The sequence below is a fragment of the Taeniopygia guttata genome, chromosome 3 (genome assembly GCF_048771995.1).
Source record: "Taeniopygia guttata chromosome 3, bTaeGut7.mat, whole genome shotgun sequence".
NCBI classification, from domain to species: domain Eukaryota; kingdom Metazoa; phylum Chordata; class Aves; order Passeriformes; family Estrildidae; genus Taeniopygia; species Taeniopygia guttata.
Genome location: NC_133027.1, coordinates 61,916,262 through 61,938,755, shown reverse-complemented (window position 1 = coordinate 61,938,755; position 22,494 = coordinate 61,916,262). Strand labels below are relative to the sequence as shown.

General features: G+C 38.0%; 1 protein-coding gene across 3 annotated transcripts in view; it reads right to left on the bottom strand.

The window, feature by feature from the left end:
* SNX9 (sorting nexin 9) overlaps nt 1–22,494 on the bottom strand; it is an 80,734-nt gene that overhangs the window by 30,539 nt on the left and 27,701 nt on the right. For all 3 annotated transcript variants that reach the window (XM_072926980.1, XM_012572583.5, XM_002196190.7), the window contains exons 2-4: nt 12,190–12,276; nt 9,724–9,798; nt 8,420–8,542 (exon numbers count right to left, since the gene is read on the bottom strand). In XM_072926980.1, the coding sequence (XP_072783081.1) occupies nt 8,420–8,542; nt 9,724–9,798; nt 12,190–12,267 (276 nt within the window). In that variant the 5' untranslated portion in view covers nt 12,268–12,276. The remainder of the gene's footprint in view (nt 1–8,419; nt 8,543–9,723; nt 9,799–12,189; nt 12,277–22,494) is intronic.

Genomic DNA, 22,494 nt, shown 5'->3' with positions numbered 1-22,494 from the left:
CGCAAAAGAATCCATCTTTGAAGTATGGAATGGTGTTTTAGAAAGATACATAATTTAGACTTGAGTAAAGAATACTCAAGTGATGGGATGAGGGGAGGGAAAACACATCTATTGTCACCCTGACTGCTTCAAGAAAATTTATTTTTTTTTAATTAAAGTTTGCTTAGTTTCAACTTTCAGACACTAAAAATCCTGTATAATTTATTCAATGGAGCTCTCTCAGGCTTCTGTTTTTGTTACTCACACCTGCACATGTAAATGGCAATCAAGTCACTTCTTTATATCCTTGTCTTCTCTTAAGCTGATTTCAATTCTTAATGGTTTCTTATTGAAACACAGATGACAAATTTCAGACAGTTTTCTAAGTAGCAATCACAGCAATGCCAGAAAGAGAAGAAAGACTCCCTGTTCCTCTTTGATGTTGTCTAGTGTCATCTAGACACCTCAGGATCCAGCTACAAAGATTAAACAAGGTTTTATCCTTCTTTTTTGGGAAAAGTGCTCTATTTTGTTTGGAAACAGAGGAGAGGGGTGTCCCTAGTTGTCTTCTGTTTTTTATTTTTGAGGAATTGAAGAGTGTTACTGGGTATTTTCAGTTTATCACTTCCAATTACAAATGTCCATGATTCTTCTTTAAAGAAGAGCTTGAACTTGGTGAGGGGAAAAAAAAACCAACCAAACAAAAAAACCCCAAAAAACAACAACAACAACAACAACAACAAAAAACCACCCTCAGGAAGGAAACTACATATTGCAGTAATCCCCTTACTGTGGTGCAGGAGACTGTGCAACACACGTGTGCCACATGGCACTGTAAGTGTGCAGGTTAGCAGAAATGCTAACCCCAGGCACCAGTACAGGCTGGGGATTGACCTGCTGGGAAGCAGCTCTGCAGAGAAGGACCTGGGAGTCTTGGTGGATGACAAGCTGTCCATGAGTCAGCAGTGGGTCCTGGTGACCAAGAAGGCCAATGGCATCCTGGGTGCATCAGGAAAAGCACTGCCAGCAGTTTGAGGGAGATGATCCTGCCCCTCTGCTCAGCCCTGGTGAGGCCTCATCTGGAGAGCTGTGATCTGTGCTCCTCAGCAAAAGAGAGACATGGAACCCTTGGAGCAGATCCAAAGGACGGCTACAAAGCTGATTAAGGGACTGGAGCATCTCTCTTATGAGGAAAGGCTGAGGAAGCTTGACCTGTTCAGCCTTGAGAAGAGATGACTATGGGGACCTCATCAATGTCTTTGAATATCTGAAGGGAGGTTGTCAAAGAGGATAGGTCCAGGCTCTGTTCAGTGGTGCCAGGCAATAGGACAAGGAGCAACAGACAGGAACTGATGCACAGGAAGTTCCACCTGAGTATCAGGAAGAATTCCTTACTGTGTGAGTGACCATCCACTGGAACAGGCTGCCCAGAGAGGCTGTGGAGTTTTCATCACTGGAGATAGCCAACAACCATCTGGACACAATGCTGTGCCATGTGCTCTAGAATGACCCTGCTTGAGTTGAGAGGTCAAACTAGCTGACCCACTGTGGTCCCTTCCAACCTGACCCATTCTGCAATTCTGTGAATCGGACAAGGAAAAAATCATATCAACACTGTAAATCGTGGAAAAATATTTCAATAGTAATGTTTTGCCTGAGGGTATGGGTGTAGATGAAGGAGATGAGTGATCACAGTATTACAGCAGTTGAACAACTTCCTACCTAAACCTTTGCATTCCACTGGGTCATCCACAAAAAAGCTCAACACAACTCTAAAATTGGAATTGATAAAATCACTGTCATATGTTGATGGTTATTTTTTAATATGTAAATGTGATTCATTTCAAAGCAAGCAAGCCACTGTTTCCAGTACTGTAGAGAAGCCACTGCCTTGTACTTTGCTTAAATGAGAGTTGGTCACAAATTCCTGTTACCAGTCTGAATGCAATAGTATGACTGAGGCAGTGGAGGAGATAGAGCTGATTTCACATTACATGCAGCAATAGAGGATTTTATAGTGTCATTATCTGTAACAGGAACTAAAAGTTACAATTGTAATTGTAACTACCTTGGTGAACCTACCTGCATATTTTATTTGAGAATCTAGCATACTGGTTTAACAAGACAAACTGGACACAGTCAAGTACAAGTGAGTTACATTTCCTGTGATGACACTTCTCCTTTACTAAACACAGAGATTCATCAGAGAACAGAAATACTTTTACAGGAATTTAATAACATGCATGTCAGAATTTCCACATAGTAGAATACAGCACTCTTAATAGAAGTACTATATTTGTTTTCTTCAATCTTAGCACTTATTGCACTTCACAGCAATTCAGGGAGGTGGAGTGGGAGTTATGGTATGCAAATTCAACAATGACAATTTGCCTTTCCAGCACTTCATTGCAAAAAGCCTGAAAGATACGAAGTAAAACTTTGGAAATAGCTTCTTTAGTGGTCTCCTTAGGCATGTACAACAACTTATATCTACATACCAGGTATCTTGAGTTGCCTCAGCTCCTGGATATCAAACTAAGTGTTTTCACTAGCTACTTATTCATCCTGCCTACACATACGTCCCACAGCTTTTGGAAGGGAAAGGGTTTTGCACACATAAAAGTCCATTTATCTCACTCTTCTGCAAGAGAAACTATCCCAACTGATGTCACTCTTACCACTGGATAAAGCAAGACAAACATGAGAGGCTTCTGTTAAATGCTTCCTGTACCTATTCATGAGGCCTTGCTGCTCTGCTGAAGACACAAAACATGAGGATTCTCTAGGGTCAACACGAATCAATGGAACAATCTGTAATTCACAAAAATGCGAACTCTCAGGATACTTATTCTACCCCAAACTAAGAAGAACTGTATAGTCCTCTTCATCAAGAACTAGACTTGGCAGTGATTAGAGAATCAGTGTCAAGAAAAGGGAACAAACTCCTCTACAAATGCAACATACAGTTTGGTACAAGAACTATTTTTGTATATTCAATATAGGGAAGCCACATCTACAGCTCTTACGTCAATGTAGCTGTGATGCACTTCCACCCTGAAACAGACAGGCAGTAGTCAAATTTATTTTAATTTATAAATTTCTAATACTAGCTTTTTATTCTGCAGAGAAGGGAGAAAAAAAAGAAAGAAAAAAGGCTACACTGAGCTCTAGAAGGAGGGGAGGAGAAACCATTCAAACTAAAATGTACAGGATACTGAAATTTATAGAATTCCTATCCTATGTTCAAGGCTGCAGGTTACAAAGGCTATAAACAGCTGGACTACATTATGGCAAGTTGTACATACAGTCTGCTTATGGACCACTAATGAAATTACTGTACAGAGAGTGTTTTAGCTTCTCAACAGAAAGAACTAGCTTGGGCCAATACAGTTGTAACAAAATCTAAATAATTCAGATAAACACTATCATTAAAAGAGAGCTGCTGCTTATTCACAACTTTTAAAGCATTTTAGGTTAGATAAATGAAAAAACACCACAAGCTGTGGTTCAGAATAAGAGAAGAGAGATCACTACGGTAAAACAGCAGTCTCTGAACCTGAAACACAAAAGAAATGCAAATACATCCTTAACTAGAGAAGCACTAATATTGACCACCACAAAAAACCCCAAATCAACCCAGCTGGAAGAGACAACTCAGAATGAATTTTACATTAATGATTGTATTTCCATACATACGTAAATTATGAAGGCTCCAAATGCCACCAAAATAACCTCTTTGTCAAGTGCAATAAGAAGCACTATCTAGAAGTGTAAAAGAGAATATCCTCTACTGCTACAGCCTCTGGAATAAACTCAGCATTACAGAAATATTATAAGAGAAAAACATGTGATGCATTTTACATCAAAAATGACAATCTTTTTGTTCACTCTATTTTTTAGGTTCACTTGGCTTAACCTGACAAAATTTATATCAATTTCAGTGCCATTATTATTCCAACACCAATAGAGTCTACAAGTAACTTTTTTTTATATATATATATATATATATGCTGATATACTTACTGGCTGTTCCAAATGACAGACTGAAATGATCAGCTTGCATTGTCACTCAGAGGAACAGTGGATTGACAGAGAAGAAAGATTACTCATTCCCTCTGCTCTCTATATCCAAGAGCTACCAAGTCAAAACAGCATGAGACTCATACAAAAGTCAAGCCAAGCCTCCATCCTTGACAACTAAGGCCTCCTTAAATTGTATTTTCTTGAATAATTTTTTAAAGCTTTTCAGACATTAAAGCACAAATGTTGCAGGCAGATTCAACATTAAATTCCCCTATCTGCTTATCTTCTTCTGAGTGTGTAAATAGTCACCTTGAGTCAAATTTTTCCCTCATTTTGTGTTTAATAAGCTTCACCGCTTCCTCTGATTGCTTTGATGCACCCAGCATCTTCTCAGATAGCTCTTTAAAAGAGTAGCTGCAAATTTTATCAAGGCAGCCATTGCTGGGACACTACTGATGCAAGGAATGAGCTGGAGAGAGTGAACTGCCAAGGGTCAGGTGGAATCCTTCTCTTCTTAGGAAGTATCTCTGTGCCCTTTTTCTACTGTCACTTTAGATCTGTGGCAACCCCAGGTAGGGTACAATATCAAAGTGTTGCTGTGGTTACTGAGTCTTTCTCATTGAAGAAAAGGAAGGAAAAGAAACTGCTTTTAATTATTGCATTTTAATTACTTTTCAGGAGATTATTTACTGAACAACAACAAAAACCTTCTTAGGAAAATAGACAGGAAGCAGAACAGTGCTTGAATCAATGATGTTTTCTTAACACCAAAAAGTTACGGTTTCCAGAGTAGGAAACCAAAAGTCTCTCATCTGTCTGGAATACAAAAAGAGATGGGGGAAGAAGGAGAAGAGTTGTTTGAGTGGGCAATTTTCTTCCTAAGTAATGGTTATGCATGATGGGGCTCTGCTTTCCTGGAGATGGCTGAACACCTGACTGCCCATGGGAAGGAGTGAATGAATTCCTTAATTTGCTTTGCCTGCATGTGAAGATTTTGCTTTATCTCCACCCAAGAGTTGACCCATAGTCACCCTTCTGGTTTTCGCCCCTACTCCTTTGAGGGCGTAATAAGCTGCTGAGTGGGTTGAGCTGCCTACAAGGGTTAAACCACAAAAGCACCACATTTCAACTCAGCCAGATCTATTATTTTTAATAAAGCTTGGCACTGAAAGACTACACAACAACCTGGTTTGGGTTTTTTTTTTACTTACTGTTAGAAGAATGGAAGGAATTCTAAGAATTAAAACATCTTCTGACTTACTGAACTGGGAAATGGGGGCGTTGTGCAACCATGTGTATGTGAGAGTGACAATGTTTATAGAAAGCAATTTCTTCAATACAATAGCAGTAAGAAAACATACTAAAACATCCTCTTTATTTAGAATTGCTTTTATAAAGCTCTCTTGCAATAAACTTGCAATCTCACCGTGTTACTGCAAAATATAATAGATACCGTCAAATGTCAGCATTTAGAAATACTGCTATTTCTTACTAAGTCTACCAGACTAGTCTATCTAAAAACATTTTAGTTTCCAGTACAGTGCCACCTCCAGCATCTATTCCCCTTATACTGACACATAATTTTTCATTTTTCTTAACTCTCCATAGCCTGGTAGGAGTTTCAGTTAAGATTAGAAGCTTTGTATATTGACCTAGTTGGTCACTAAAACACTTGAACAGGCTGTTCATCTGAACTCAAGCCAAAGTGCCTCTGCAAACTCGTGTTGAGTAACAAATGAGTTTATGTTTACCACATTCAGAGTAATACCTCTAGGAAGAAGGGTCATACCCACAAAGTAGGAGATTGCATTCTTTGAGAAAGTGGCTCAAAGAGACATGTCAGTATGCAGGGTGACTCAGCCTGACCTCCTGGTGCAGTATTACTGGAACCAATGCAATCCTTCTCTCTATCAAGTGTTTCTACACAGGCACAGCAATGTCAAATCTGTCTGACACTGCGCGATCGATGCACAGAGGAGCAAGGCACGCACTTCACAGACACGAGATCAAAGTCGCTGCAGAAGAAAGCTTGCTTTTTTCCCTGAGAGCAAGAAAATAGGGTCTTGCACCACACAGAATGAACAGACAGAATTTCTTAATTAAGAAGACAATTAGCCATAGAATTTTTGTAAGGAGAAAATGCATGAACTAGTGAGCTCTCTGATCTCAGAGAATGGCCTAACAGTCAAAAGTGGAAGCCAGAACTGCTTCCAGACTGCTTATTATACAAATTAAAATCCCATTAGCAATAAGCCACTAGAAAAAAACTACCAGATATATGTCAGAAGCTGAGGAAACCAGTCTTCAAATCAAGAGCTACAGTTTTCTAGAAAATGCATATAACTAAATAGCAGTTACTGAACTCACTTCAAGAAAAAAAGACTTGAGAAAATGAAAATAACTTTTGACATAAAACCCTGACCACACAACAGAATGGCTCCTCCTATGAAAAAATACCATGAAAACTGAAGTTCTAAAGACACCAGCCTGATGAAATGTGCTTCCTCTGCATCTTGCATGGCCTTGGCTACATCCAGGTGCACCCTGTCCTCCTCTCTCTCCCTCTCCATGCCAATAATATGCACTACAGTACAGTGGGCCTCCCAGCTATCTCACACAGCATTTGAAGGATAACTGAGAGGAACAGGACACTTCTAAGAGTAGGGCACTGATGCAAATGTGACAAGCTGTTTTTATGAAGTTACTCTTTTCCAAAATCTATGAAAAACCCTGCAATCTGTATACAGGGACCGTACACTGTTGATCTTGTGTAATCTACAGTGTAAAGTGACTACATTTTCAAGCTTTTCACTTCTCTAGAAATGCAACTTCAAAGACTAGATTGCCAGAGTAATTCTCTATTATTTAGAATGTAGCAGATACCTTTATTTTGACCATTCCCTCTGCACAGACAAGACCTTTTTTCTTCTCTTCTCCAAGCACAAGCACCATGTGTTAAGCACAGAACAAGATCTGACAGATACCTCTATTCCCATTCAAAATATTCTGTGTATTAGATTAGTAAGTAATTCTTCATAGATCAAATTAAGTTATGTTTCTCCTCTGAGAAACATTACTCTCTGATGTGGCAGCAAGTAGCTGCTGCAAATATCTCAAGCCTTCTCAGATGCAAAGTTTTGCTAGAAACACTACAGCAGGAAAAACATGGGGCAAGAGTAACAGACAGAAGGGAAGAAAAGAGGTTCCCCATTCTGCACTCAAACTACTGCAGTTTTTACTGAGGCAAAACTAACCTAGAATCAAAGCCTTTGGCTCAGTCTGACATGAAAAACGCATGAGGCATTTAATGAGTTCTGCGTTTAGCCTTACATATTGGGCATCAATTTAAAAAATAAACATTGAAACATTGAGACAGTCACCGCAAGGTTTGAAGTCCTCTAGTGAAGACACACAATGGCAGAATAACAATCCTGGCATTGTCCAGCTGACTATAAGGAAGCCCAAATCAAACTCTCTATAGTCAATGAACAACTACGTTCACTGTCATACAAGAATGTCCCATGTAGACTTTTCAGAAGATCTCCCTTCATGTCAAAGTCCTGTGGTGCAATTAAAAAAACTAATAACTGATATTTAACTGACCTACAAACCAGGTGTGTCCCCCCAGCTGTTACCATAAGTAAAGCATTTACTTTCCAACACAAAAGACCTTTGCATGCTACAGTTGGAAAAAAGGCAGATTTTCTTCTTCTGTTGACCTATGGACTTCAAAATGTTTAACTTCCTACATGTGGGACATGCACCAGCCTGTAGACCATAATAAACTGCTTGTGTTTAAGATAATGTGTCCTCAGATACCTAACCTGGAACTAAATATTTGCTGCTTAATGAACTGGCGCACCAGACAAAAAGCTATGAATAGAGGAACAAAAATATTCCTGCAGCAAACCCAAAGACAGCTTCTTCTCCAGCTGACAATGCATGAATTTGCTTCATCTTTTTTAATCCAAGAAACTACTCTTACTCAAATTCAGACAGAAGTATATCCATTCACTCTGGCTGCTGATGTATAGATCCCCTAATAAGACATCAAAAAAGAAAGCTCTCATTCCTTAATAAGCTTAGCATACTAAAAGAAGTAGCTTGAAAATAAAATAAATTTGCTAAGAGTGCGCTTACACTTACAGAGACTGAAGTAGTTAGGGATTTATATCATCGCAGACTGGAAAGAATAAAAATGCTCCATTTCTGAAAGTGTTAAGACTACTAAATTTTCCAGCAGTGACAGTATCTGTGCCGTCACACACATCATTAATATTCAACAAAAGTGCTCCCTAATGAAAACACAATTACTTTTAATTAGTACTTTAATGAAAGTTCACAAATGAAGTACAGCAAGCAATTACATCAGTAGAAGTTTCCATGTCCACAGTGCCCGAAAAATCACAAGACATACCTGATTACTGCTTTTGGCAGCAGAGTTGGTCTGAGCTGTATTTGAAGAAAGGGAATCAAAAAAGGCCTGATCAGCTAATGAGTTACCACAGCTAAGGCCATCTTTTGCACCTTCAGTTATAATCTGAAATGGAAAAGAATAATTTTTTGAGAATAATTTTTCATGCTTCAATTAATCAAATTATGCTTTATCAAATAAAATCACCCTAACACTCATATTGCTACACTTTAAGATGTTTGCATATAACCTTTTTAAACTCACATTCAATTGTATTTTTTACAAGAAACTGACATGATACTCTGGAGGATTTACTTCCACACCAGATGGAACTAGGTTGCCTTACAACTACAACATACAAGATTGTTGTGGCAGTGAACACCTATTTATAAATTGCTTAGGGATTAAAGGTTGTTAATGTAAGTGCCTGGCGACTGTGAACTCAGTGCTCAGGGGATGGATTTGGGACAGTAAGTTTAGAAAGCCAAAAGCTACCTGACCAGGACCTAACCAACTAAAGTTATGTGAGCCAGCATGATCCTGCTTTCCCTTCCCGTCCTCCCCCTTAGGTTTTTGTCGGTTTTTTGTTTTTTTTTTTTTTTTTTAAGTAAATACAGCACTGCTGAAGGAAGAGAGACACATGCCTTAAGAGGCTGCAGGAATTACAGCCTAGGTAGTCAACAACCTAAGAAGCAACCTGCACACATGCAGACACTGGGCCATCCAAGAGTGAATGAGATTGTGGCTTTTGCACTGTGATCCACTGGTCTTTAAAAAACAGTGGTAAATACACTGGTCTTTAAACAACAATCAGAACAACACACACTGAAGAGACAACAGAGGGTCTCAGTAAGAAGAAAAGCTAAGTAGTCCCTGGATTTGGTAACCCAAGTCCTGAGCCCCAGAAATGTGGCTCCGTTCCAGATTTATGAGCACGCATCAAGTCTTCCACAGAATACCAGTGCAAACTTGCATTACTCATTTCACTTCCATATTTCTATCTTCAGACACAAAAAAAGCCACAATTATTGGATTATGAGTCCCCCAAAACCAAAGCAGAATCAAAATAACTCATGTTCTGCAGATCAGCTGTATTTACTATAGACAGCTTCCTGTTGCATTTCTTATTAAACCACTAAGAAGCTCAGGAACTTCAGATGGAATGTTTGTACTGGTGTTCAAAGCCAGCTACAATGAGATTATATATTCCAAGCTTTCTGTTTGAGCATTTCAGTCTGGTCAGCAAACCAGAGGATGGCCTTTACAGCAGTTCTGCTTTTTTAGTGTTGAGCAGTGTAGTCACTTACCTCAACATAATCTGTTGGAACAAGTCCTCTCTCACCTTGGCTGTTTTTTCCTTCTAACCAGCCTCCACCAACATCCTAAAAGAAGTAATATAGAAATAATTTTGCTAGATGGATCCTACAACATGCTTCATATAGCTCAGCAGGAAACATTGTCTTGCTGTCAAATGTCAAATGCTCAGCAGCAAGCATTGTCTTGCTGTCAGTGTTCAAAACAGCTATGACTGTGAAACTGAATAAACTCACGCAAAGCTGCTGAAGAAGCAGATACTCATTTAAACACAACACAGACCGTGCTGGTTTTACACAGCCATTCTGGACTTCAGATTTTAACAAGCATGAAGGGGAAAAACAATTGATTTTTCAGCACTTTTGATCATTTATGAAACCACAATCAACTGACTGGCCAGAGATTGCATATAAACACAGCTATTAGTATGTCCGTTTCAATGAATTAATTTTAATCAGCAGACTATAAAGAAACAAGACGCAAAGAATAAAACTGTCGGTGATATCTGTAAAATCTCTACCTCATTTATTGAAGGTGCAGAGACATGTGAGGAGTAAGAGCTATCACCCACAGAAATGTTAAGGCTATTCTCAAGACTAAAAGAGCCACATGCCACATAAGATCTGGACTCATTCTTTCCATTTCACGTTTCTTTTCAGAAGCAGTCTTATGCTATTAGTTTAGAAAGAACTAAAAACAGTTCAGCTCTCATCTCAGTGGAACATCATGATATTGTTTGGGGTTTTTTAAACACATATTCTACATACACTACGAAAGCTCTGTAGACATTTGCAGTTAAGCTAATTCCAGGAAACATTACCTGGAATAAGACAGCTCTGTTTTAAATCGCTTGACATCTAGCTTGACATCGCTACATGTCAAGCTAGATCATAGATGAAAATTTGAGACACATATGCTAGACAGCAATTACTAAATTTTACGTTTTCTTAATTTGCTTTTTAATTCATGTATTTTTTTATTCACAATTTTGTTCTTTCACTTCAAAATTTTATATAATCCTGCACTCCAATAAGGAGAAGTCTGCTTATGTATTCAAGATTTTATGCAGTAAAGATCAAGCAGTTAGTGAAATAAAAACTTGCATTTATTTTCTCCTACATACCTAAAAGCTCAATACTCAAGAATACAAAAATAATTAGACATCTCAGATTATAGATTCAACTAGCTTGGTTAAACTACAAGAGCAATCACATCTTGAGCCAGAAGTCATATTCACACTGTTACTCCTGAAAGCAGTCATCAGTGGACTTGCATGACTTAAGCTATTGCCATCTAAACTAATCATACAAAAAAAAAAGATCATGAGCCTTTGTGGCAATTTATCATGGACAGCATAAAACAAAGTTTTACTTGGTTTTGAGTACACTGCCTTAAGCCACAGATGTCTTGGTCAGTGAGAACTAGCTTAAAAGTGGTGATCTATTTATTTATTTTTAGTCTTACTTTTGTGAAATACCATTAAGCTCCTGAATCCATTCAAAATGTAACCTCTACCACAGCACAGTGCACTATCCAAGAGGGTGCTGGCTCTATTAAATATCTGCCTCAAGTAGTGAAGATCAGTGGAACTAAAAATTATCAGGATTACACATGACTAGTATCTTCAAAGAATGAATTTTATTCTACAGAATCCATGTGTTTTATACAAATGGATAAATAACACCTTGCTTCATGATTAGGTGGTTTTTGCTCGTATTTGTTTTACAAAGCAAGTCTATCCACTAAGCCATATCAATACAGAAAATTCAAAGCAGAATCAACTAATACCTTGTTACAAGGGTAAGAATTATATAGGACAAAGTACACTGAAATTCAAAATGTGGACATAAATCCAATGTCTGCTGAAAAGGTCTATTCATTTAACAATGCCCTGATAGCATTTGTGATAGTACTGTCACCACTTCTTCCCTACACCTTGTCCATATTTCTTTAATTATGAAAGGACACAAAAATTCAGTAAAAAATTTTTGTTGTGAGTTCTTTACCAAACTTGTAATGCTGAAGTTGCTAATTAAGAAACTCCAAACCTAGAAGTGAGCTGAAAGTCACATTTAAATGCAAGTGGCAAACACCTGAAAGGTTACATACGCACAAAACGTGCAATATTACGCACACAAAAATAGACAAGGCATTCAGACGTAAAGGCAATCACCACCATTAGTTCCTTCCTCTGACTTGTCTCTCAGCTCTGTTTAGGGGAAAACAAAGCTGAGCACATTCTTAAGTGTGTGGGCACAGTTTGAGAAGGCCCACACTATAAAAACACTATATTGGCTCCACAAGACTATTAGAAAATTCTTTGTATTCTGTTTTTTTGCTTATTCATCAGGGAAGGGTAGCCAGGGCTTTAAGATGTCACCAGCACCATTTTCCTTCCATTTGCTGATAGAAGTAGGTCAGGAAAGTGCACTGAGCAAATTTCATCTCAGTTTTCTTACCGGGTTGGTGATTGTGATGATCTCCCCTTCACTGACTGTTAGCTCATTGTTTCCAGGCTCAGCAGCAAAATCATACATAACACGAGCCTGTATGTGGAAAAGAATGTAACAGTGAGGCTTTCAGCTTATGTACAAGGTTTCACTAAGAAAGCATCAGCACAAATTATCCTTAACTTACAGAAATAGCAACTGAGGTAAGGCTGAATGTACAAAAAACAACTCAGCACACAGGAAGCTGACATTTCCTAGATTTGAACTGCAAACTCAACACTAACAACAACTTTAAAAGATAAAATTCTCATGTGGAGCTTATTGGAGGTAATCTACCACAAGGATTTAAGACTGGTTGTTCTCTGTCATGTCCAGAACTATATGTACAATGTTTTCCACAGGAAAAAGGTAAGGTTTCTCAATTTTTATTTTTTTTTTTTTTAATACAAGACACGTTCCAACTCCAATTTGGGTAAAGGGAAGTAGTTCACAGAGGAAACGATTCAGAAAAAGGAAAGCAAGTAACTGCAGATGTAAGTAACCACTGCTGTGCATAAAATGTAATACATAAAATTATGTTTTGAGACTATATGGGAAGAACTATGCAAATGCAGAAACAAGCAGTGAGATTAGGCTTGTTATATCTGGCACAAAGAGGGAGGGAAAACCAAAACAAACCTAATTTTTAAGTGTTTAGATGTCAAAGGCCTTGCTGTGCACTGACTCTGCTATTACACTACATAAAGAAATGTTTGAAACATTTGGTTTGACTAATAACATCATTCAATATACAGCAATGATTTGCTTCTTGTACTTGGAGGGCAAGGGGAAGGAAAAAAAAACTAACCAAAAGGTAGTATTTTCTGTCAAAGGAGACAATAAAATAATTTCTGTTGAAAGTAAGCCATGTGATAGGAAAAAAAATATCGAAAGCCAGACATTCACCACCAACTCTTGCCTGTCTCAAAACTGCAGGTTGTTATAATCCTCACCCATACACAACTTCTTACAGAAAACCAGAGGAAAACAGAACTTCCCACCCCCACATTTTAATTTCATAAGTATCATGTGGAAATTCTTCTGGCTGGTCAAAAGATACTTTACTTCAGTGTAAATAAAAACAGAGCTGAGAAAAAACACACATTTCAGCTGTTCAGCTGACAAATCTAATCCCAAACCATGTACACAACAAATTGAGCACTTGGTCTTCTCCACTAGAGCAGCACAACACTGCAGAAAACCATGTGTCCTAAGCACTCTGAATGCTCCCTTGCATGAAAACTTTTCCCTTAGAATGGAAGCTTGCAGCACTTTCAGACTACGCCATGCAAAACAGAGACAAAGAGGCAAAAACTGTGTTCAATAATAACACTGACTGCTTTCTTTCCAGCAGCACATCTGGCCTCCATGGAAATAGAAGAATAAGCTGTGAAAAATGAACTGAAGAGAAGCAGCACATCTTTAGAAATATAAGAACATTTTAAGCAGGGGTGTAAAAAGCACCACTCTCCAGAGCTCTTCCCTCAGCAGTAGTAGCTGGAGGTGTTGAACATGTCCTTTTTACAGCAGGTTGCCAAAATTTATCCACTTTCTGCAAGTCAATTTAACAGCACTCAGATGTTGGGTATCTGAACAATGGGAAAAGCAGCTTTCTTAACCAGGGAGTCTTCTCAGCCTTTTTCAAGTAATACGCCATAGTATTAAATTCTTTTTTCTATTCACAGGAATGATGAGAGTTTCCCAGAAAAAAAAGGCAACAGCCTTCAGAAAAACTGGTAAAACATCCCCAGTGATGACCAGACTGGAAAGGTAAAATGTATTTCTGACTAATAAAAGAACAGATGCAAATACTAGATTTTCCAGATACAGCAGTGAAATTAAAGTTATTCAGGAAAAAAAATGGAAGTATTCAGCTTCTAGAGAAAGAAAAAACAAGAGATACATAGAATTTAATAAAGTCATTATGCTGAAGTCCACTTCTTGACCGGCTCTGGTCTAAAAACCTGCCTGTTTCAAAAGTCAGAAAAAGTAGAAAACAGGAAAAAATACAAACAAACCTTGCTAACTACAGTTTAAGAAATTGAAAAACAAATTTATAAAAAATTGCAATGCTACATAAATGGATTATTACAGAGCATTAAGAATTTGAGGTACATCTGAAACCTGATCTGTATATTGACATCTCAAATACATTCATCTTTTTCTGCCAGTACTCTCCATTTCACTAACATTTGTAGGCTCACTTGCCTAGGCTGGAAATTAAGACCTGAAGAACTTCTGGCAAGTAAGCTTTAACTACCCTCCTACTGATGAGTTTATAAACTCAGCCAATTCCAAAGCAAAACTAAGTGACTAAATGTTTTTTCCCCAACTACTAAGAGTACAGTTAACAATGGAAAACCCCCTAGGCTTTCTCTGGGCAGATACATCAGCCCCAAACCAATTTAAACTTCTGACAATCAGTTCCAAAATACTATAAAATGGAAAATGGTTTGACTTTCCAATAAGCTTTTTCCTTCTTACTGGCCATAAATATTGTGTCCAAGTAGCAGATAGAACTTAAAAGTCCTATCTACCTTTACAACTTATACAAAGTTGTAAATAGGCATGGAAAAAAGCATTTCACAAGAAAAGGATTTTAGCTCCTTGGCACTCCAATACACACACTGAATATTAGAGCTAAGCTTAGGGACACTTTGAATATTCATAAAATGGGAATCTCTGATGAATTACACATCATTAATCTGGATCAGTCCAGATTAATGAACACCATGAAGAGAACTTTTTCAAAACACAGCCTAGGGAAAAAAAAATTGTTACAGTAATTATTGTGTTTCATATTTACTTCTGATCATATACAAAAGGATCAAACAGTCCAAGAAATACAAGAACTTCAGAAATGAAAATATTTTGTTAGTGGAATCAAGGCCACTACTTCATTTACAGAATACTGCAAACATGCAAAACAAGAAAAACCATTAACAAATCTATTAGCTATAAGAAAATTAATCTCATCTACTCGTTGCATGTATATCTTCTCTCTCCCACCACCACCTCTGCTCCAAGATACAAATGGTTCTGGATTTTGAAGTTATTTTGTCAGTTCCTTTGAAAAAAGAAACCCTGCTAATCCAAAAAGCTTTAACTGATTTCACTGACCCGAGAGCAGACCTGGTTCTTGTACTGTAAGCTACTGCTTCCTTTGCTCAGGTGGCAATAGAGCATCTCCACTGGGAGTTTGGATCCTGACATTCATCTCATGCTCCCTCGTGTGAGGAAAGCCTGGCACAGATTAAGCAGAACCTTGCCACAGCACAAGGCAAGAGGGAAAGGTGTCTCTGATCCCCAGCACCTCTGCACCTCTGGCAGATACTGCAGTTTCTCCAGCATGAGAGGGAGCCAGCAGTTTTGTCTACAAGTCCAAGATAGGGGAAACCAGTAAGAGTTAAAGGAAAATTAGCTTTTCTGCAGTATGGATATAGAAATTTAGATTGTAATAAAGGAAATAAAAAGGAAACTGGCAATTCTCAGTGTTATATTAGCATTCTTTAGAGCTTGTTCTACCTGCTGTAGTTACACAACTGGACTGTATTTCCCAATCTATAGATTTACTGACTTACTACAGCGTGAAGCCTCCCAACATCGAGCATTGCAATAAATAATTATTACTGTCTTCTTAGAATTATGATAGAATCATGCCTAGGAATAGCAAACCACCAAAGATTCCCCACACTGAAAAGCAGTATCTAGATTAGTGAAATATTATTTCTCTGCAGGCCTGGAGCAGACTTCACTTTCCTCCATTACTTCTGTCCGAGCTGAGTGCTTCCCTCTTTTTTCCATAATATTAAAAACCAAAAGGAAAAAAATCCCGACAACAAAAAACCGAGAGCATTTGCCAATTTATTTCTAAAAGCAAACATATTATGCAACTCTACCTGTCAGGGTTAAGGCTCTTTAGCATAAATGAAGTGGGAAGGAAGTCAACTAGCAAAAGTCATTAAAATAAATTTCCAATGAAAGGTTGCATTGTTGCTTCACTAAGTTACTAGATGAATATCCAAGATCTCGGCAGACATCCTGATCCACTGGCTCCTGCTGGATGGCCCCCAAATCTTGAAAGAGGTGATAAAGCAATAGAAACCCCTATTTCTCAAGAGAAGAATCTTTCTGCCTTTTCTAAGATATTTCACTCAAGGCTAGGCTCAGATGGAAAAGCACCTTACCCCAAAACTGAATAATCCTGATGTGTGCAGTGCCAAACTTGCCTGGATTACAGTTCAGCTGCAGCAGGGTAGCTCTGTCACGGAGAAGGACAGTGAAAGCTTCTGTGTATTCCTCACCAGGCATAAGCAGACAGGCTAACAGCTAATGCACATCAGTTGTGCTCAGAGCAGCTTTTACAACATCTTCCCTGCCTCAGCCTTCCTTGAGATGAATGATCAACGACCCACATAGAATGACTACTGGTTTTTCTTTAAGTTCACACTTCTGAAGCAAAATGTTTTTGTAATGCTGGATTTCCTGACTGCAATGCAACAGTTCTGCATCAAAGTATGCTTCAGAGCACAAAAATCAGAGAAGCCCCTAAAAAATGTGACACACCTTTGAAAACACTTTTTCTATGCATATGGCTTCATTTGTATTAGAAAGAGATCTAGTGTTACACCACAGATTTATCTGTTTCAACCATGTGTTACAATTTAGGAAACTTGTACCACAACTGCTTTTCTTGGTCAGCTGGCAGTGGCAGATAGTACAAAGGAAATATCCATAGAAGTGTCATAGCATGAAACTCCCATGACTGCACACAGTTGGCACTTCAGCAGTTCAGGGCTTCAGCTACCCTGCACTGCTCTTGTCAAGAGACAGGGATTCATAGGTTTAAATTGTTTGGTGCCACTATCAAAAATATAACTGCTGCATCACAGCAGCAAGATGGCAACACCTCATGCTGGTGGCAGCCATTCCCATATTGACAGAAAGAGGATTAAATTCTGGATTTCTCTTTTGGGAAGTATATGAGGCAGATAAGTGCAGGTTTCTCTGAAACTTGCATCCATTGGAGGAGCAGAAACCATAACATGGGAAGCTGGCAGAATGCCAAAAATAAAATAAATAATTTTTAAAAATAAAGATAAGTTAATCATTAGCATTGGCTCTAAACAAGTCAAAGTCCTCATATTTTAAATGGCTGTGCCAGTGAGAAAACTCAAACTTTTCTTCTAGGACTGCAGCCTAAGCTTTTAGCTGGGATGAACAAAGGGCTTTTGGTCACCTCAAGTAACTTCAGTAACACATCTGGTATGAATAAACTTCAGAACAGCTTGCTACAAAAACTGCTTCAGTTAGTACAAATATTCTTCAGTAGGTCTAGTAAGCCTTTGAAACCACTGCTTGTGATATACTGATAAGTAGTATGTTGCTCACACCTAGAAGCACAAAGAGTAAAATGCACTTATTTCTTCTCAGACTTCATTTTATTAGTTCTCTTCTAAAAGCTTTTTGGATGTGGGTTTGGGTTTTGATTTTTAGCACATTTTTGGTGAAGTTTTTTCTGTTAGGTTTTTTTTAAGAATTACTTTTGCCCACAAATATTGTTTTTAGAAATAAAATATTCATTCTAAAGGGAAGTTCTAAGAGAACAAAACAGAAATAGTATAGCTGGTATACAGGTGAAGATCTCAGGATTGGTGAAATTAAGAAAGCAGAAAGAAAATAATAAAGACAAAAGCCTAGCTGCAAATACATCACTTCAGAAATTAGCACTATATTTTGATTACTTCCTAAAGAGTGGTTCAAAACAAAGCATTTAATCTAAAGAGTGATAATACTCTTCCACACAAAAAAAATTAACTTAAAACTGTTTTTTTCATTTTCTTTCCTGTACTAATCTTTCACAGCAATTGACCCTGTGATTACTGTCTGTAAAAAACTAGTGGGTTTTAGGTATTTTACTGCTTAGAATAAGTGCAAGCCATCTGACTTGCTGAAGCAGAAGCCTTAAACCCCTTGCTGTCTTCACTGTGCCAGTGAAGATCTGGAGAAGACACAGAGTAGGCATGGATCTCAACGACAGCTTAGCCATCATTTTGTGTCACCATTCACAAACAGACTACTTAAGTTGCCATGTTTTAATCAATGCATCTTTGAAAAAACTAGCCACAGATCAAAACACATGCTAAGACCCTCTGTGGATATTATGGGGAATTCTGCAAGAAGTTTAAAAGGGCTGGTGTCCAAAATGCTGAGAAAAACAGTAAGCATACAGGAATACAGACAGGAGCCCCTCATGTTAGTCCCTCGGAGGACTGAGGACACGAGCATTCTTCCAACAGTGCCTAACATTTAGTAGATTTAAAAATTTCTCTATCCTTTAGCCTGAAATCTAAGCTCGTTCAAAAGCTAAGTGCTCCAAATCCGAAGAGATTTTCACTGCATCGTCTGCAGCATTGAACCACAGAATCATAGAAGGGTTTGGGTCAGACTGACCTTAAAGATCATCTTATTTTAGCAATCCTGCCATGGGCAGAGACACCTTCCACTAGATCAGGCTGCTCAAAGCCCCATCCGTCCTGGCCTTGAAAATATAAAAAACATTTATACTACTAATGAAGGAAACATCTGGGGCTATGATTTGACAAAAAAATGCCTTTTCATTTTAGTCCCTCTGTCAAACTCTATCAGACTGCAAGGCAAAGTGTGCATTTGGATAGCCTATGCAGAAATATCAAGTGGCTCCTCAAGTGCTATGACTCTCAGACTGGAGAAGCAGCAACTCTCTGTCCTGACTCTGGTAAAGAAATGTCTACATGTTCCTCTCACAGGCTTCCCTAAGAGACAACAAAACAAAGGAGACAATAAACAAAAAATTAACAATAGAAGAATAAGAGGAACAGAAGGGACACTGTCTTCTAAGACAGACTCCTACAGAAACAGTACCTTAGGAATTCAAGAGATTATCCATTATGCTAGCAACTGCCTGTAAAGTGATAAAGATTTATTATGAAGAAGACACCAATGTTTATCTTTTTAACTAATATAAAGTAACTGGAGAAAGTGTATATTGCTTGTATTGTGTTAGGCATCACTTCTTGTGTATGTGCTCAATAATGTCTGCCTAGAAAATTAGCTTGAAGAAACTGGAACATCTTATACAATGATTTTATTAAACAATAAGCAAAAAATAAAATTCACTTGTTTAATTAAAACCTCCTTTTAGCATTACATTTCTTTTCCATACAATTTTGTTTTGCTTTTAGCAACATCAGAATTAAAGCGAACTCATCCAAAAAGTAAAACTAAGTTCAGTAAAGAACTCCACTTCTGGATGAAGAGAGGTCACAATATTCAGGTATCATTACTCCAAGTTTCCTCACCAGCTCTAACTGCTGGATCCTCACATTGCTCTACAAATTCAGATTAAAAATGTCTCTTGACCCGCTGGCTCACTTTCCTCGGGCGATTTTTCAACCCTAAAATAAGTTCACTAGCCCACAGCTAATCATATTAAGTCAACAGTACTGACTGTAAGCATATTAGAAGTAAATTAAACACAGACAAAATCTAAGAAACAAGGATTTGTGTAATTTCTTCCCGCTAGTAAAACATGCTTGCAGACAGATGCAAAACTGCATGTGCCTACAATATATCAGGCACATATTTAATACTGGATTAAAAGGTCTATCTCATAGCGGAATTGACAACAAAACATGAAGAGTTTCCAAAAAATACAAAACACAAAGTCTGAAACCTTTACGGGGTAAGGGACTGGAAAGCAATACTCAATTCCCAGCAACATGCATGTGGTTTAAACCACTGGCACTTCTAGAAGTTCCTCAGTGAGGACAGATTAACTCGTCAGATCTACCACATTAATCAATGTGCTAATGTTTTGTTATCTCTTAGTTCTTATTAGAAACACAGGATTTCACTGTCTTGCTGAAAATAATTTTTTGGTCATGAAAGACCACCTGAACTCAGTTCAGGCTAGTCCCACTCATTTTTTGTTACATATTTTATTTTTGATTCACAGAACATGAGCTTCTTTACAGCTGTCTACCTGTCAGCAAACATCATCACCCCCCAAAGCCCAGTGAAATGTGTTCCTGGCCAGCATTACAGACAGAATGCACACCAAGAACTTTCACTCAAGTGAATTCCTACACAGGAAGCCTCTTGCTCAAATCAAGCATATGGGACTAAAAGTCACCGATGCAGAATGAGGTCTAAAATGGTTATATGACTAAGATCTCTTAAAAGTGTTCAGAGTAAAACAGATCTTAAAATTGTAAGGTGTTAAAACAAATTGCAGCTTCTTTCCATGCAGTTATAAGCCAGGTGGGTAGATAACCATACCACAGAGCATGAAAAAAGCAAAGAGAAACTGTGAAGATTTCCAGATTTACATCAGTGCTTAAAAATATTAAAGAGAATTATCTATAAGCAGTTCAGCGGTTTAAAAAAGCAGCATATTTTCAGAATAACTACCATGCACTACTAAAACAGGTGCTTGGTTACATTTTGGTGTGTTCATATTGACTTATTTATGGGGTATTGTCAGACCCAAGAATTGGATCTCCATGCACCCAATACTAAAGCAAGGGAAATTCAGTTGCAGAAATACATTCAAGACACCCACGTGATTTTAGAGCTATTTCCAAACACTGACTCAGATACTCCCCTGAATCACATCTGAGCTTTCAGTTGGGTTAAGCACCTGAAAAGCTTTTTTCTTGTTTAAAACATTACTTATAAACTAGTTTTCAGTTAAAAATGTACTGCAACTTCTACCATGAGTGAGGAGCTCCAGTGATATCAGACCTTTTTCAGAATCAATTTAATGCACTGCTCCAAGTGCCCAGTCTTCTCCATGTTTTCCTTTCTGAATACCAACCTTTTCCAGACCCTCAGATAAACTGGGGACTCAACAATTCCGGATTTGAGAACATTAATTCCAGTTTCATCACAACTACAGCAAGTAATAAATGCAGCAAGTACAGCTTGGGTTTGTATTTATGGATGTGAAGCAGGATGCATTTATCTCAAGTGTGATTAAAATCTCTGCCTAGATTAATCATTACTGTATCCCTGAAATCAAACTGCAAAACTTGCAACTGTTTGCTGAACCAATATTTAATGGCGTGTTTTAGAAGCCTGCTGTGCCAAACCCCCTGATGTTTGCCCGAAACTTTAGGGCCATCACTGTTGCTCCCTCACAGTTCTGTCCCCAAAGAACAAAGCCAGTAAGATGCAAAGGTTTCAGAAAAAGCCAGCAGCATTCACCAGAAAAATTGCCACACGGTGACCTACTCATTAAGACAGCTTGTAGTCACACAATAGTGCTGCCTCTACGAGAGCAGAGATTAGAAAAAATTAGTAATTACCTAATAATTGGAGAGGCACAAAGTTTCGCTAAGGTTATCTAGCAAACTTCAAGCCCTTTCAGACTCAGCACACTATTACACATTGTGGAGCGCAACGTACCACATGCACAGGCCACTCTAGAAGGAAATGAATAACTGGCAAAGCAAACTAAGTGCATGTTAAAATGATGCTACTTCAAATAAACTTCATCTGTAAAATACAGAATGGAATAGCTGTACTACTCTGAAGTCCCAAATACTTTTAAATATTAATAGGAAAACACCTGCTGAATAGCACGCTCACTGAAAGCAGCTGGGAAGGAATCTGAAACGCAGCAGGATAAGCTCTCCACATGGAATTCTGCTAAATTCTCTGTTACTTGAGTAACCAACATTAATCAATGTGCTAATGTTTTGTTATCTCTTAGTTCTTATTAGAAACACAACTTTGTGAAAGCCCATCTTTTATTTTATGAACACAAGTGAGAAAACTGTTACACCAACATAAATGCATTATCATTTTATCAGATGAAGGTTCTTTACTCTACAAATGGGCAAGGTACACATTTTTTGGGTTCTGAAGTATCCAAGCCTACAGCTATTTTAGGCTTTTCTATTGGCAGTGCAGAAAAGTAAAAGACCCTGTAAGGTTACAGACTTTACTTCATGATAAATAGCAGGTCAAATAAGCAAAGCTCAGTGATTAGACCTGGCTCTGAGAGAACACTCAGCACTTGAACTGGACATTAATGACCTGCAATGTGCACACTAGCAGTGTAGGCATGTCCCACTTCAAGACAAAGAATTAAAAAAAGAAGAAAAAGAATGCCTGGACAGATGCATTTAATAAATAAAAAAACAAACCAAGAGATGTAATGAATGCCAGGATTAAGTCATGCAATATTGAAAGTTTGACAGAACACCTCACAAATTTTTCTTCTACCAGCAA